Genomic DNA, 17,804 nt, shown 5'->3' on the forward strand with positions numbered 1-17,804 from the left:
TGCCTACGAAAACCATGCCGACACGCGGTACCAGCTAGGCAGCGTGCGTACATAAGTATAAACGCGCGGCGTATGAGCTGGGGATGCGGTACGCGCTAGTCGACCGGCGCGGAAATAGACAACAACCTACATGTCGGCGAACCATTCTGCATTGCACGTATGATGCTTTCTAATAAAACTTGTAGCAAATGATTCCACTGCCAGCTTTCTTTGGGCGTTTTAAGCTGTTCCGAAGATTGGCACTACCACGACAGCAAATTTAAGTTACAGCAGACACGAAACGCGCCAAACGTTTAGTGAAATCAACAGGATGCCGCTACGCTCACATAAAAGCGAGCGCCGTCCGCTCCGCTGTCTTTTTAGGAGACATAGACAGATGAAAAGAGCTTTAAATGAGTGAAGCCGCCAACTGAGAAATGAAATCTTTGTCACTGTCCAAACACAAAATGCTTCCACCATCACACCAATAACATCACTGGCACCTTTGACATTTATTTCTGTAATTCATTGCTTGTTTTTATTTTTTTTCCATTTTTGCTTTGCCTTTAAGCGCCTCTTTCTAACATGGCGGACGCGAGCAGGCATCAGCCACACTGGAGTGCGGACATCCACCGTGCTATCATCTCTCCTCCTCGGTCCAATCGAGATAACTCGAGTTGCACGCTGGGAAGCTTTTAAGCGGAAGCGGGAGTCCGGCCAAGGCTCCGAGCCGGCGGGAGTGGTTAGCGAGCTGTCGTCCAGTCGTTGTTGCAGTTGATGTTCTGATGTCACCAGACGGCCATTATGTTTGACTTCTTTGGATACCATCCGATCACCATTGTCTGCTGCCACCACTTGTAGCCTGCCGTAGTTATTACCGCTTCTTCTGGGAACTTGCGCCATCCGCTGGCCCCTCATGCGTTTGTGCAGCAGTCACCTTTTCGGTGTGTTGCGCGGTCGCTGCAACGAGCCGGGTCGTGACTGCAAGCGATACACTATTCTGCGCCTGTCGGAAAGTCACAACCGGGTGAGGTGTGACTATTGTGACCACGTCCCAAATGCACACGGAAAAATATGTGACCTCGGTAAGCAGAACTTTTGCTTTTAATTATTTTTAGGTGGATAGTACGTGAATTCTTTATAGTTCGCAATTCAACATTTGACATAGTACATGTTCTCGCTGCGCGTAAGTGTTTCTGAAAGAAGTGATTGTTGATATATTTGCTTCTTTATGCTCTTCGATTAACTTTGAGCTAAATTCGATCTTGTCATTTTGTGCAAATATTGGATTAGACCTTTCTCAAATATTGAGCTTTTCGGCGGGATAAATCGTGTCAGTGCAACTAAATGACCTCAACAATACGTTTCTTGTACTGGCACCGTGCTTTGGGCTGATGTAGTTGACAGAAATTGTTCAGTATTATACAGCTCGCCGCGCGCACCCTCCCTTAGCCATGCTGTGGTGGTGCCTGACTGCCCGCGACCTGGCCTGGAGGTAATCGCCGGTGTGTGCAGAGGTCGGGCAAGCCGAGGTGGCTCGTGGTTGCATTTCCGCTTTCTTTCGGTGCGCGTAGTGCTGGAGGTCGCGTAATCTCAAAAGCTCGGAGACGCGTTGAAGGGAGCAACAAAAGAAACGTTTGCTCCCCTCTGCGTTCTTCGAGCCAATTTCAAGCGATTGTTCGCGGTCATCGAGTGAGATATGTTCATTTGTGCCTGTGCTCGCGTGACACCATGGTTATTAGTAAGCTAATGTTTACTGTTACTGCAGGTAAAACTACGAACCTTAGTTTGAGTAGTGCTCTAATGCTTTGCTATCGATATTAGTGCTTCGCCTTCTGGGTGAAAATGCGTGTTTTTTCTATTTTCTTTTACTCAAACGGGCCAATAATTTAACATGGGAATCGGTGGTTAGCATTGACTAACTGCGAAGAATACACAAGTCTCTTTTTACCGCAACGTCACCCTTTCTCTTACATCTCGCATTCAAATTTCGCACAATGATATATAATTATATACAGCGTTGTTCCGGAGAATACATGTTGTATAGCTTTCGCACGAATTTTGCTTATGTACGCGTCTTTCTTTTTTCGCCAAGAGCTCTGCAATGTGCTCTGCATTACTTTGTGAACACTAATTGCGTTCTTTCGTTGCGTCTATAATTGCAGAAACGAAAAATGCAGCCGAGGCAAAGGCGCAATGCAATGTGCCAGGCACCGTGTTCGAGGCCTCAGTGTCAGATGAAACCATGGAAGCTTGTACATCTAGTCTCTCCTCAGTGCAATATGGTTGGTATAATGTGCAATGTTAGCCAAAGCTTTTTTGATTGCCTAGTGTATCAAATATTTTAAAGCGAAGCTTTCTTTGCCACTTCTCTCGACTTTTCCACTGCTGTCGCTGACCTGCACGCCGCGTCGGGAAGTGGTTGAGTACGTAATGTATATAATGTACGCAATCTACGAGAAATTACAATGTACGTGTACATAGTAGGGACGCGGGAGCGGCGTCTGTGAGCCCTTTCCAGCAAGAACTGCGCGGGCGTCGCCACAATGCCCTCTGGAGCTCTTTAGTCGTTGTCACAATGCTCTCTGGAGGTCCTCGGCCATCGACACAATATCCTCTGGAGGGCTGTAATTACGCGTTAGCCTGGGGTATAAGCATTGTAGAAGCTGCAGCGCTTTTGTACTCACGTGCAAATTTCCAGAGGGGAGATAGTCGATGGAAAGAGGATACAGAGAATGCGTAAAGCCAACGCCCTGACCAAACGGATGAATAATAGCTGCTATTCGCTCGTGGCGCCTTGCATACATAGTATGATCGCGGGCGAAGGGAAAGACGCCACCAGAAAGCATGCTTCATTCGGGGTCGCTTAAGTAAAAGAAACGTCGCTACTAGACATGGCAACATTTGCGAAGAAACTGTAAAAATGTTAGTCTAAGAATGAAACGGCACGTTTCTGCTATTTCTGAAAAATAAACACCCTGCAAGTTTGTACATGATGACAACTGATGCAGGCGTGCAGATGCAAAGCTGCACTCAGTACCGTAGCGTCAAGACGACAGCACGCAAGCAGCTGTCGAGCAAATGAACATTTCAGCCACGACGCCATGCGCCCGTGTGAGGAATGGCAGTGATAAATTCCTTGCAGCATACGAACAATGGCGCACAACAATGCCTCGAGCAAACACGCCTCGCTGTTTGGTGTACTACGTAGGCAAACACAAGTGGTGCACGTAAGGTAACATTTAACATCGCATCACGACTGTCGTAGGCCGTTAACATCACCGCCAAATATTGCCACTGAACGCAAACAGCACAGAAAGGTTTGCTTACATCGATTCCCACAGTGCGTGACATCTATATATTTTCTTTTTGCTTTAGAGAAGACTGTCCCAGTGGGTGCCTCCATAGAAAATGAATCGGTCGGCATGCCTGTGCAAAATCACAGCCTGGCTGCTCTAAAGGTAAATGCATAGCGCATACAGGAAATAATTGGTTTCACTGGGTGCTTTGTTATCACTTGTTTGTTTTAGACTCCGCACCGTGGCCCCATGTGGAAGAGCTCCCAATTGACAGCCCAGTGGTTGCGATGGACACAGAGATCTGCGATACTGAATGCGGCCAAGGTGTGTAATGTGAAAGATAATTTACTAGTTCATAAGGAAAACATCTCAAATGTAACGATGCTAAATATTACATTCATTTGTAAACTTTTCACATATTGTCTAGAAAGCTCTCTGTATTCACCTTGTGATTACTTGTACTCACATCTGTGTCCCTGTTCAGTACTTATATTGTAGCATTATCATTTGTATTGGTCAGTGGTGCGAGTCGAGCGGAGCATCACTACACAATTTAATGCTGTCGCCTTAGATTTTCTTCGCCTGAAATTATACTAAGGATTTAGGGATGGCTCATACTTTATATGCGCTTAAATTGAGGTATGGTAGTCTTTTGGTGCTATTTTTTATTCACTCCTTCCGTTTAACTTGATTGCAGGATAATTAACACATGAAGGCACAGAATGTAGAGAAGGAACAAATTGATGAAATTAGATGAAATTGATAAATTATACTTCACAATTTAAATTAAATGTGTTTTACTGCATTTGAAAGTTAATAAAGGTGAGGTAAGCAAAAACCGTAAAAGACATCCTGCCGGACAGAACGTACACACAGCCAGCTCATGAAGTGTGCGATGTTGCACCAATTTACTTGGTGAAATCTCGTTAATGCTTATCTTGTGGGAACGTGGCATAATTACGCGCTAAACGGACTAACCGCCACGGACTAACCGCCATGTAAAATATGCCTCTCTTTACGTGCGTCACTGTTACCAACAGAGAAATAAATGGAATGCCACAATTCCATCCTACAGGGTTTTTTGTTTGCTCCTTTGTCTAGCGCTGAAAAATTCGTGCGCGTTCTCGCAAGACGGTGCGTTATCTCTAAGGTGACATCAATGAGAATTAAGCAACTTTGGCAGAGAACGCAGATGTAAACAACAAGATGGAGCAAATGTCTTACCGATTTCCTCGATGCCTGTGTGCGCGTTTGATGATCGATTTGTTAATTAGGGAAAACCGGCGCTGATTCATTTACAAGCGGTTCCTGATGCCGTGTCCTGCCTATCGTGCCGTGCATTTTTTGTGCAGCGCCTCGACCATTACGCGCACACCGTCACTGTGCCGGGAACGTTGCTGTACCGTACACGTGTGTGTTAGCCGGCAAACCTGCAGCCACGTATCGTGGGAGTCCAAAGTAGTTACTTTGTGCCCGCGCCGTTCCTGGCCGCGCCTATCTGCTTGAGCCAGCGGTGGCGAAGGCTTCCTTGTTCAAACTGCGGCGCAGTTGAAGGCCTAAGAGAGGCGGCAGAGAACGGTGGCGCGTTTCAGTTATCGCCTATTAAAAGCGTGCAGTACACTTACAACGGCGCTACGCACTACACCGCGCGCGTTGCCGAGCAGATAGTTGAAGATGCTTTACGCGATAGTGTCCGAGGCGATAACCCATACCGGCGCGCTCGTCGGTGGTTATGTTTACTCTCGGCTGAGGTCTCCACCATGTTTCGGTGCATTTTTTAATATTTATCTGCATAGGAATCGTATGACTCGCGCCTATGTCAGAATCGTTGGTAAACTAGTCTGTACATTTTCCGAAAAGGCGTGACGTCTTTTGCGGCACATCATGGCATCAGCGACACCGCGAAATAAGGCGGTGCCTTTATGCGAGAAAGAGTACTCTTAGTACGCTCTAATCGGGAAGCATAGGACAAGCTACTACGGCTTAAGCGGTCAGCCGATTTTGGCTCTATGAAGACTGGATCGACAATTCGTCGCAACTTCATTTTGACCGTTAGTGCGCTTTAAGCAGATACGGATTAGCGAGGTTTTATATATGTCAGGCGCTGTCCTTCAGTATACATTTTTGGATATTTCAATACATGTGCTGAATAAAGCCCTGAAAATTAGCACAAATAACTCATGCTGTTGGTGGCACTAACTCTGAGGCCTAATTATTTATTTATTTATTTATTTATTTATTTATTTATTTATTTCATAATACCTCTAAAGGCCCCCGAAGGCGTATTACATAGGAGGAACCGATACATGAAGAAATGCGAGCTTTGCGCGTTACGGAAAAAACAACTAAATTACGCAAAAGTTATACAAAATTTTTACAAAAGAAAACACAAAAGTTATACAAAAGTACGATACCTAGCAAAATACACAAGTAAAACAATATACGAAATACATTAGTCAAGTGAAACTTAGATAGAATATACAAAACTGCCTGAGAAAACAAATTAAGGGAATTAAATAGGCACAATGTAAAAGAAGTAAAACGAGGTGTTGCTGGAAACTGCGTCAGTTGTCACCTTAACAAATAAATGAGACATGAAATACACTTGTACAATGTGCACGCAGAACAGTAAGACAAATGATCAAAACAATATATACACTGAACAACGTATGAAGAAACAGTACATGATGAATATTTACAAGTAACTATTGCGTAAAAGTTCCTGAAAGGTGGCGAAATCGGTTTGAGTAGCAATGTGTGATGGTAGGTTATATCATGCAACAATTGTTCGGGGAACGAAGGAGTTAGCATAGTTAGCTGAGCGACAACTGATGCGTTTTATCTTGAAGATATGGTCTGTGCGTGGAAACAAGGCTGTCGCTGGTTCGAAGATACGGTGAAGGTGCGGATGATGATAAAGTTTGTGCAGCAGCGACAGGCGGGCAATTCTGCGGCGATGGGATAAGTCGTCAAGCTGAGCACGAGCTTTTAGTGCTGAAATGCTAGTATAGGGTGAATAATCAGAAAAAATGAAACGAGCCGCGCGGTTTTGCAATGATTCGATTTCTTGGGTGATATATGTTTGAAAAGGATCCCAGATAGCTGATGCATACTCGGTTTTGGGGCGTATTAATGTGATGTATGCTAGTCTGCGTAGTTTAGCTGGAGCATGCTTAAGGTTGCGTTTGAGGATGCCTAAAGAGCGGTTAGCTGATGCCAACGTCAGGCGGATGTGATGATGCCACGTTAGATCAGACTGTAAGTGAACACCAAGGTACTTATATGAAGTTGTAAGTTCAATTATGTTATTAGATATTACGTACGAAGTTGGAATACGGTGGTTGCGCCTAGTAAATGATAATAACTTCGTTTTTGTTTTTGTTTTGCCTATGCTTTGTACTCATGCACAAACATTAACAATAAAGCGGAATGGGGAAGGCGGAAGCAAGGGCATAGCCACAAGAGTACCTTCCTTATATGCTTGCATTGAATTAGGTGCATGCAACAATTCCGATTCGGCAACATAAGCTTTCCAACATGCCTCTTCATAGTGCCTGTATACAAGCGATGTATGTGCAGCTAACAGGAGGTATTGCACAAAGGTGATGTTTATTTGGCTACCAAAGGCGTGTTAGGCATATCTGTGTATCTTTCTCATTTTTTTTTGCACCGTAGTATTGATTTCACTTCTGTCATAAAAGTGAAAGTATCTACCTGGTAGCTGCGCTTTTCCATTGGATACATGGTGCAAACAGTTTCATATGACTGCTTCTACACTTTCATATTTCCTGCAACAAGTAATGTAAACCTGTAGGTATGAGTGAGCAGTTTTGGTGCGATACTTATTGCATAACCTCTTTGGTGCTCCAGCAAGCATCAGTACACTTACCCATGATTTAGAACATTTACTTTGCTTAATGTGACCTTGCAGTAATTATTGCTAGTGGTTTTGAGATTCAGTTTATCTTATGACTATTCTTTTCCAGCTCTGCGTTGAAATGGAGCTTCGTTTTGCATGCAAGGTTGGGAAGCTCGAAAATTAGCTGAAAGCAGCTGTTGAAGTGTTTTCTCAGAAGGAGCAGCGAACGTGTTCGTTGCTGGACATCAGCAAGCACTTGCAAGGCTGCTCTGACTACACATTGATCATTGAGGTATGTGAACAAACTGTTGCATGCTCCTGTTATAATTTTTCACTTTCTTTTTAAAGCTGATGTGCGGAGCTAAAGGTCACAAATATGCAAGAATGAATAAGATGTATTCTTTTTTCAATTTCAAGGCATAAAATGTGCCTTCGTGTGGCAGCCCTCTAAGAAAATTTGTCCCATAAGGTTCCTTGCACAGAGCTAGGCCCGCATTGTACGACTTGGGCTTTAAACAACGTAACCGTAAATTGCACTCTAACTAGTGTACGCTTAAAATGAAAGTATAAATAAGCTACACAGGCTCAAACATATCTTTATTACACTTGGCTGGATACGCGAAAATTAGGATTTAATGGTGGTCAACTTATGAAAAGCCTCCAGGAGCGTTCCTATTATCCTTGAGTGAGATTTCAGTTGTATATAGTTCAGCAAACAAACGAAAATTAGTATTATACTGATTACTTTTAATAAAATAACATCTGATTGTTTTTTCCTGCATGCTTACTATAATGAGAGCTAAAGGTGACCTAGTTCTAATTTTCCTTGATGTAGAATGGTTGGGCTCTTTGGGGTTGAGTTGTGCTCTGCAGTACTGCACGTTTTTGATAAATTTTACTTCATCAGTTCACATTATACTGTGCATATTTAATGTTTGATAGGCGAATGTTTATAAGTTCTAACTGTCTTTGTAGGCTCCACTGCCCAGTGGTGATATCCAGATTGCAGCTCCCAACGTCTACACATGCAGTGAGCATACGTGTGTTTATGCTGGCAGCAGGCAAGAAATAATCTGGATCTCGAACGGCAGCCTGGAGCTAGCTGTAATTTGTTGTATTTTAACCTACTACATCAAGAACCTCGATTATCCATATGCATTTGCACCATTCCTGGCGCTGATGTAGAAACTGGTGCTTCCCAGCAATGTTGTGCCTAGAGGGCTCGTTAATAACAGATGAAAGTGTTTCTTTGCCCTTCTGAAGAAAAAGAATGTGCTTTGACTCAAAGTCTAGTTAACAATTTTCAGCTTGCATTAATGTTCGCTTGTTGCCAGGAAGTGGTGAACAGATGCATCATTTTGTGCATTACATTTGCATGCGTTTTTATAACTGTTTTATTGAAAATTACTGTGGTAATACATCCATTCATGCAAGTGGCACTAAGTATTGGGCACAAGTATTTTATTTAGCTGCTCAAAATTCTTAAATTCCTGCAATGTGAATTATGGTGGCCTTATTTTGTCACTGAGTTATTCTAACTTCTAGCCTCTAGATGATAGAGTAATTGTGCAGTACTATGCATAGCAGTGTCCAAATGACCTTTTTCATTATTGATTTTAAATAGGTAGTGCATTCAAGAAGTTTGAATCCCATCCTTGACATTGTTAGCTACACAGTAACATATGTCTTGTAGTAATTTTAATAAAAAAACGTTTCATGTTCGTATTGTCACAAGGATCTAAACTGAGAATTCACTATGCTGTAAGCATCAACACTTCCAGCCTTTTGTCATTTGGCCCTACAAGCCAGCACTTTGCACATCTCCTTGTTAAGCTTTGTATGATGTTTGTAAGAGCAACAAGTTGTGTTTGGATGCCAGTGGTGGCAAATGCTAACACTAAGGAAACGTTGCTTAGGTATAGATGGGCTGCATGCATGCATGGCCTTGTGGTCCAGTCTTCTTTTTTAGGTTGTTTCACCTATAGCCAATACTTTGTATATTTTTTGCACTGGCTACATTGCATTGGCAGCGTTTTTATTGACCTGCTCTAATGCTGCACAGGATGTGTAAAACTTTTTTTATGTAGTGTCCAATGTGGATCTGAACACAAGTGTCCAGTTTTTGTTCCTGCAATCTCATATATTTAACCTTTGCCTTGTTTTCTTGTTTCCTGACAGCAGTACAAATTTTTACATGGACAGTTAACACGAATTTATTGACGACATGCATGGCTGAAACACAGTGATATGATGCAAGTGATAGTATTCTCTTGAATTTTCAGATCTAGTCATGTGCCAGCAAGGCCTTCTGTATTTGTTGTGTATTCTATGTTGTATATGCAAATAAAAATGTTGCATTCTGAAGTTAACCTTATACTACCTGAGGAACTGTCGGTTTATACTCAAATTATTTATACAAGCTAACGGTGCCTCCACTTCAGGCGTTCAAATCGTGTTTTGAACTGTATTTTTGGGAACATTACCATTACATATTTGCTCAAAATATGTCGCACGGGGAGCTTCATTTCGCCAGAAATCCCAAGGGATACTAGTATACTAGTATCATAGTAGCCCTTTGTTGGCTGAAATACAACCATTTAATGACTGAAATGGAAGTAAACTTTTGATACCACATTCAGCTGAGCGTTTCTTTCTTTTCAGGGAATTTCATATGAGCCCCGCTCTTTACATGGTCCGACGACCCGGGTGCGGCCTAGCAACGGGGAGGCGCCACCTCATGGGTTTTGTACCAGAAAGGCCAAATCTCCGCATGGTACACCGTGCCGGCTGCCACCAAACATCAGAGGTGCGTCATTTCCTTCTTGCGCGCTTCTCTCTCCTTGCGCCTCGTCTTTCTTGCGCGCTTCTTTCCGCGGTCGGATTAGGCAGCCGACAACCATGCCCGGAGAAACGTGAGCCCTCGCGGAGGACGCCACTCGGCCAGTCCTTTTTGGACACTGTCTTTACACGCGTTTGCGCTTCGAAATAGTTCACCTGTCCACCTCGTGTGGTTTCCACAGGAAAGGGTGTCCCTGTGTCTTTCTCAGCCTAAGCAAAAAAAAAAAAGGGAAAGAAAACTGCGTTTAGCTGGAAATTTACGCAAGCCGTAACATCTCTTCGACTGCAACGATATCTAGTCAATAAATGCTCTAGCTATCAAAAAGCACAACAACGAGGAGCGCGGTAGTACAGATATCTACTTACGAATGGCATAGCAAGTGACATACGCATACTGTTTTGGGGTACAATCGTGTAGCTGTTTAGCAATAAATGAAGCAAATTTTTGCTTTGCTTATGAACAACGGTAAGTGTTCAGACCCTTTACCCGTGCTGTTGCTGTTTTTCTCCTGCGCATGCATTTACGTTTACTGTGTGGATTGTACCGAGGGTATAATTCAGCATGCAAAAATTAAAAAGGAAAATCAGTCAGGTGAAATTCATTTTTTTTTTATTTTCGCATGCTAAATGATACTTTAGGAACAATCCACCGAGTAAACACAAACGCATGTGCATGAGTATAAAAACCGCAACAGCGCGAGCCAAAGGTCTGAACACTTGTCGTTGGCAAAGCGAAAATTTGCCTCATTTATTGATCAGCAGCTACAGAACTGTAACCCAAAAGAATATGATGTCACTTACAATATACTATTCGAAAGTAAAGAAATTTCTGTGGCTCCCGCACTCACCTTTGTTGTGCTTTTTGGGGTAGTAGGTGGCATTTTGTCTTCATATTTTTTAGGTCAAACAAGAGATGTTACGGTATGCGTAAGGTCTAGGTTGCCTGCAAAACGCAATGTTTCTTTTTTTCACTTAGGTTGAGAGACACACAGGGACAGCCTTTGTCCCGAAAACCGCACGAGGTGGGCAGGTGAACTATTTCGAAACGCAAGAGCATGTAAAGGCAGCGTCCGGAAAGGACTGGCCGAGGGGTGTCCTCCGCGAAGGCTCACATTTCTCCGCGCACTGTTGTAGTCTGCTTAATCCGACCGCGGAAAGAAGCGCGCGAGAAAGAAGAGGCGCAAGCAGAAAGAAGCGCGAAAGAAGAAAGAGACGCGCCTCTGTTGCTAGGCGACAACTGCCTGGGCGGAGCATGCGCAGAGCAACGGGCTTTTATGAAGCATAGCGCAGAAAGAAGCCCGAAAGAAAGAAGAGCCGCGTCCCCGTTGCTAGGTGACACCAGCTCTATATACAGAGCATGCGCAGCACGGTGTCCATCTGGGACCTCCTGCAAGCCGCTTTGTGTAAACATTTTAATCGTTCAACCGGCATATTGTAAAAGTAACCTTTATATTTAGGCAACGGCGCTCAATACTGTATGCCTATACTAGAAGTTAAAGTGTTGTAACCTCTAGTTGAGGTGCACGCCTACTTACCTTTAATAGAAGTTAAATTTGTAAAGGTTGATGTTTAACTCATAAATTAAAGGTGCACAAATCTGTGAGAATATGCCCCTTTAATAAACGTTACCGTGCTAAGAGTGATAGCATTAGCAATTTTATTAAGAGATGGTGTGCTCTAGAGATGCCTGTGAGTAGACATCATGTGCGCAGGTTTTATATCTAGTAAGTTTAACACTTTTTATACCGAACCGAGGTGTCCATACTTGCTTATTTAAGTTATTTAAGGGTTACTTAACCACTTATTTATTTATTTATTTCGTTATTTATTTATTTCAATACCTTCAAGGCCCGTAGCGTGTTACAGAAGAGAGTGGATGTTCACCAACATATTACGGAATAAAACAATTCTGGTAAAATACAGAGAAAATTGATAATTACGATGACAGCAAAAGCACAAAATCAGTCATGGAAACTAAAACACGTCACACAAATTTTACAACATACAAAATAAAAAGAAACACGGTTAATCAGATACAAAGAAATGCTCGACAGCGGTTTTGAAAGCAGCACTATCGGCAAGATTTGCAATAGAGGACGGCACGTTATTCCATTCTGTAGACATCTTCACAAGAAACGAGTAATATAATGGATTGCCACGGGCGAAAGAAACATTTACTTTGTGCGCATGATCAGTACGTGAAGGTAGGTATGAAGGTGCCGAAAAGAGCTCGCGTTTAAGATTCGTGCTGTGATGGTAAATTTTGGGGAAGAAACCAAGGTGAAACAATTTCCTGCGACAATTTCGCTGGGACCTTTATATTGTTACACACGAGGTGTTCAATGCAAAACCAGATGAATCTGGTTGATAGGCGCGTTGTCGAGAGCGGTCCCGAGGCAGCTTCGCTAACGTCGTTCTTTCTTTCACCTGGTTGCCTGCGCGGCAGCCGTGGTTCCTGACAGAGCTCGTGACAATATATATATATATATATATATATATATATATATATATATATATATATATATATCTGCCGATATAGCGACAGACACAACAACAGTCAGGCAGCCACGCCAACCACGGAAAAGTAGGCAAAGAAATCGTCACCATAGCGTAATTTTTTCCTCGAATTTTATTTTTAAACACACACGCACACACACACATTAAAGAGACTCATGGATGAAAAATCAATATGTGCTCCAATTTGACGCCAGTGATCAGCTTTCAAACTGTTTCAGTTTTAATTAGTAGTGGCTGTTTAGGATAATAGAATCTGCACTCTGACGTTCTTTTTCAATCTATTGTTAGGGGGCGTACCGCAAATTATTTCGCATTCTGAGAAGCTGGATCAACTTTCTTATTTATATATTGTTTTATTCATCAGCGAAACTCGACGAATCAATCAGTCTATACATAAATGATTCAATCATCAAGCTACCATGCGCCGAAATGAACTAAATAATCCGTAAAATTAAATTCGGGGTGTAAATTCGAAACAATGCTGATGGTGGTGCTTGTGCAAAAGGCGGGGTTAGCTTCGTACGCTTGCCTGGCAATTGTTCCACCTGAGCCTCTCGCACTATTATCACGGCTGTTTCACCAAACATTAATTAACACGATGCCATTAAATAGCCCAATCAGCGGGTCTACAATTTGCTTCCTGATTATTCCCGATTCCTTTCAGGCATACTACGTCAGGCATACTGTCCGTTGCCTACAAAATATTTACTAAGGTAATCGCAAATAGAATCAGGAACACCTTAGACTTCTGTCAAGCAAAGGACCAGGCAGGATTCCGTAAAGGCTACTCAACAATAGATCATATTCACACTATCAATCAGGTGATAGAGAAATGTGCGGAATATAACGAACCCTTATATATAGCTTTCATTGATTATGAGAAAGCGTTTGATTCTGTCGAAACCTCAGCAGTCATGGAGGCATTAAGGAATCAGGGTGTAGACGAGCCGTATGTAAAAATACTGAAAAATATCTATAGCGGCTCCACAGCCACCGTAGTCCTCCATAAAGAAAGCAACAAAATCCCAATAAAGAAAGGCGTCAGGCAGGGAGATACGATCTCTCCAATGCTATTCACAGCGTGTTTACAGGAGGTATTCAGAGACCTGGATTGGGAAGAATTGGGGATAAAAATTAATGGAGAATACCTTAGTAACTTGCGATTCGCTGATGATATTGCCTTGCTTAGTAACTCAGGGGACCAATTGCAATGCATGCTCACCGACCTGGAGAGGCAAAGCAGAAGAGTGGGTCTAAAAATTAATCTGCAGAAAACTAAAGTAATGTTTAACAGTCTCGGAAGGGAACAGCAGTTTACGATAGGTAGCGAGGCACTGGAAGTGGTAAGAGAATACATCTACTTAGGACAGGTAGTGACTGCTGATCCAGATCATGAGAGTGAAATAATCAGAAGAATAAGAATGGGCTGGGGTGCGTTTGGCAGGCATTCGCAGATCATGAACAGCAGGTTGCCATTATCCCTCAAGAGAAAAGTGTATAATAGCTGTGTCTTACCAGTACTCACGTACGGGGCAGAAACCTGGAGGCTTACGAAAAGGGTTCTACTCAAATTGAGGACGACGCAACGAGCCATGGAAAGAAGAATGATAGGTGTAACGTTAAGGGATAAGAAAAGAGCAGATTGGGTGAGGGAACAAACGCGAGTTAATGACATCTTAGTTGAAATCAAGAAAAAGAAATGGGCATGGGCAGGACATGTAATGAGGAGGGAAGATAACCGATGGTCATTAAGGGTTACAGACTGGATTCCAAGGGAAGGGAAGCGTAGTAGGGGGCGGCAGAAAGTTAGGTGGGCGGATGAGATTAAGAAGTTTGCAGGGACGGCATGGCCGCAATTAGTACATGACCGGGGTTGTTGGAGAAGTATGGGAGAGGCCTTTGCCCTGCAGTGGGCGTAACCAGGCTGATGATGATGATGATGATGATGACGTCAAGAAAGACTGCGCGTGGTTGAGCCCTCCTTCTCCAGACCGTGAAGTGACTCCGATTATCGCTTCGGACTGTGGGCACAACCAGACAAAGTGCTCGACATCTCCATTCCCACCGCATAAGGCGCGAAGGGGGGACAGTCTGAAATTACCATGCCTTCTAGTGTGCGGACCTCCCAGTTCAAACTCGTTGCAGGAGAGAGCCTATTGGTGATTTAGTCATTTGGCCACACAAGGTTGATGGGGAGTTTTGTGAACCATCCGAATCTGACCGAGGATTGCGCCCTTTGTGGGCTCCAGCTTTCTCGGTGGGGGGGGGGGGCTCTGTTTCGAGGTGTACACTGTAAAAAGTCCCCGTTCTTACGCATTCTTTCCTGCCATAATTACGGTACTATGCCTGTAGTGAGAAAATGGAGAGATACCGTTTATCACGCCACACGCATTCGCACTATTTGAAGAGGGAGACTGAGAAGATGAGCAAACGGGCGACCGTGCAATGGCTGTAGCAAACGATGTGAGGGCTCGCATAGCGCGCATGCGCAGTTCTTCCACTGCCTGCCCCAACAAGACAGGACTCCGCTGTAGTCGATGCGGCAGGAAGCGTTCTACAGTGTCTGCTGTTCGGTGAGAAAGTGAGCGACTGAGCGTCCAAGCGGTGGCTGCAAGAGATTTCTATTGTTTCGCCAATTGACTAGACCTAGGATTGCGTCTTCTACGTCTGCCGAGTAGCTACAATTTGCTGTACGTTTTGAGTTTGATTGTGTATTGAAGGTTGCGTTTACCTAAAAAAAAAGAGAAACATTGGCGCTAGTGGATTCAAAGCAGTGCCTTGAAGTCGTAGTATTGTACACGTGCTCGCCAAACTGGCCGTTGGTGTTGCGTCTGTATAGGGCATCCTTGAAGAAAAAACAGCGCTACAAAGGCGCAGACTAAAAGAAGAACGTGTGCGATGGACAGGCACCTGTCCGTTGTACATGTCCTTCTTTTAGTCGGCGTCTTTGTAGCGCCCTTTTTTCTTCAAGTATGTTACCCCAACGCGCCCAAGTCAAGCTTGTGCTGCTCGAGGGCATCGTTGCCTGTGAGTGAGGCATTATCTGACTGCCATGCTATGCTATTCAAACGATCGCCCTCATCATGCCAGACGGCCTCTACGATTTCAAGGTCATGTCATTCGGACTTTGCTAGGCGCCTGCAACGTTCCAGCGCGTTATGGACACGATGTTAGCAGGATTGAAGTGGCAGACCTGTCTTGTTTACTTGGAAAACATCGTCGTCTTCGCCGGAAATTTCTACGATTACCTTAGGCGGCTTTCGACTGTACTAGAGTCCATGAAGTCATCAGAGCTCACTCTGACGCCGGAAAAGTGCCGCTTCACTTACGATGAGCCACGTTCCTGGGCCACGTCATCAGCAATAATGGAGTCCAACCTGACCCGCAGAAGCGAGCTACCATCGCAAAGTTCCAGCAGCCCATCGACAAAAAGGCAGTGCGTAGATTCCTTGGCATGTGTGCCTACTACAGTCGCTTTGTCAAGGCCTTTTCACGCAACGCTAAGCCACTCACACACCTAACTAAATGTGATGTCGGGTTCAAGTGGGAAACGCTTCAAGCGGACTTATTTCAAGAACTGAAGCAACGCATGCAGTTGCCACCAGAACTTGCACACTTCGACAGGGACGCAGATACAGAAATCCACACTTTCGCCAGTAGCCTAAGCCTCGGTGCCGTCCTTGTTGAAAGAAAAGGTGGACTGGAACGGGTGACAGCTTACGCTAGCCAGTCAAAAATGGAAGGCTACAGGAATACATCGCCATCATTTAGGCTACAGCGAAATTCAGCCCTTACCTATACGGCAGGCCGTTCAAAGTCGTCAGCGACCATCATTCGTTTTGTTTGCTAGAGAATTTAAAGGACCCTTCAGGACGTCTGGCGCGGTGGAGCCTCAGACTGCAATAATAATCTACAAGTCCGGACGAAAACACTCTGATGCCGATTGCCTTACAGGCGCCCCCATTGACCCATCGCCGCAAGATGACCAGGATGACGACGCCTTCCTTGGAATAGTAAGCGCGGAAGACTTCTCTGAAAAGCAACGAGCAGGCCCGTAGTTAAAATGCCTCGTCGAGTGTTTCGACGGGAACACCGACGTTGTCCCTAGGGCTTTTAAACGAGGATTGTCTCAGTTCTCGCTTCAAGACAACCTACTAGTAAAGAAGAACTCACCCGTCTGTGGGCACTACCTTCTTGTTGTTCCCTAAACGCTGCGTCCAGAACTGCTGCACGCTCTACATGACGATTCGACCGCTGGACATCTAGGAGTCTCCCGGACGCTATCGAGGATACTGGAAAGGTATTACTGGTCGCGCCTGACCGCCTACGTCCCCGTCGCCCGAGAGTGTCAGGCACCACCGACAAGGCCAGCAGGATTTTCACGGCCGATCGAGCCTCCTTGCCGATCATTTCAGCAGATCAGGATGGATTTTTCGGGACCCTTTCCCAGGTCAACATCTAAAAAGAAGAGGATCGTCGTGGCGACGGACTACCTCACCCGCTTCGCAGAAACGAAAGCTCTGCCGAAAGATATCGCAGCCGAAGTGGCGAAATTCTTTGTTGAGAACATCCTGCTATGACATGGCGCCCCAGAAGTCCTCATGACGGACAGAAGAACGGCCTTTACAGCGGAACTCACCCAATTCATTCTACAATACAGTCAAGCAAGCCACAGGAGGACAACTGTGTTGTATTCAGTTTCGTTATTCATTTCAGTTCTTTATTCCCCAGGGGGCGCTTCTGTTCTTCATTATATATATTGGTTGTACATGTTGAATAAACGGCTTTTTACTTCGGGACGCCTGGAGTCTGACTTCCATCTTCGGTCAATAGCCCATTAGCGACGAGGATGTCGTGAACGTACCCCCAGCCCATCTGCGCCGTCCGTATCCGCCCACCATGAGCTTCACCGGCCTTGCTCCGCCACCGTTTTTCCTTCCGACGCCCGGCCGTCCGTCATTGCCATGGGAGCAGATGTTCAACGCGCACTTGCTGGCATCCGGAGCCGCCACATTCAAGCCGGAGCAACGTAAGGCTATTCTTTTGCGTTGTTTGGGGGTGGAGGGCCAGCGTATTTATCAGACGCTACACGCAGGGACCAGCGCCGCAGCACCCGCAGCGCCAAGTGCCACAGCACTCGCCGATGACAAGTCTTTCGTGGCCCCTCCTGACGAATACGAAAGATATTTGGTATCAGCATGCTGGAGCTTTCGCACACGGCAGCAACAAAGCTTGCAAATGGCTGCATGAAGTATTCCCGAAGCAGTGGATTGGACGGCATGGGTATATTGCTTGGCCGGAACGGTCGCCAG

The 17,804-nt window shown here is 44.7% G+C and overlaps 1 protein-coding gene across 1 annotated transcript; it reads left to right on the forward strand.

The window, feature by feature from the left end:
* The first annotated feature begins 409 nt into the window (after nt 1–409).
* Nucleotides 410–10,480, forward strand: LOC129381767 (uncharacterized). Its single transcript, XM_055064867.1, has 6 exons — nt 410–1,064; nt 2,145–2,264; nt 3,358–3,440; nt 3,510–3,602; nt 7,265–7,429; nt 8,113–10,480. Exons 1-5 carry the CDS (start codon nt 896–898, stop codon nt 7,319–7,321), a joined length of 522 nt encoding a protein of 173 aa, XP_054920842.1. The 5' UTR covers nt 410–895; the 3' UTR covers nt 7,322–7,429; nt 8,113–10,480.
* The last annotated feature ends 7,324 nt before the right edge of the window (nt 10,481–17,804 follow it).

This window comes from Dermacentor andersoni, chromosome 1, assembly GCF_023375885.2.
Source record: "Dermacentor andersoni chromosome 1, qqDerAnde1_hic_scaffold, whole genome shotgun sequence".
NCBI classification, from domain to species: Eukaryota; Metazoa; Arthropoda; class Arachnida; order Ixodida; family Ixodidae; genus Dermacentor; species Dermacentor andersoni.

What these genes read in the sequence shown, in the direction of transcription:
- LOC129381767 (XM_055064867.1), top strand. Translation starts at nt 896, where the DNA reads ATGCGTTTGTGCAGCAGTCACCTTTTCGGTGTGTTGCGCGGTCGCTGC. An exon ending in TCTCTCCTCAGTGCAATATG is followed by an intron (nt 2,265 to 3,357) that starts GTTGGTATAATG and finishes TTTTTGCTTTAG; the next exon opens with AGAAGACTGTCCCAGTGGGT. An exon ending in CGATACTGAATGCGGCCAAG is followed by an intron (nt 3,603 to 7,264) that starts GTGTGTAATGTG and finishes ATTCTTTTCCAG; the next exon opens with CTCTGCGTTGAAATGGAGCT.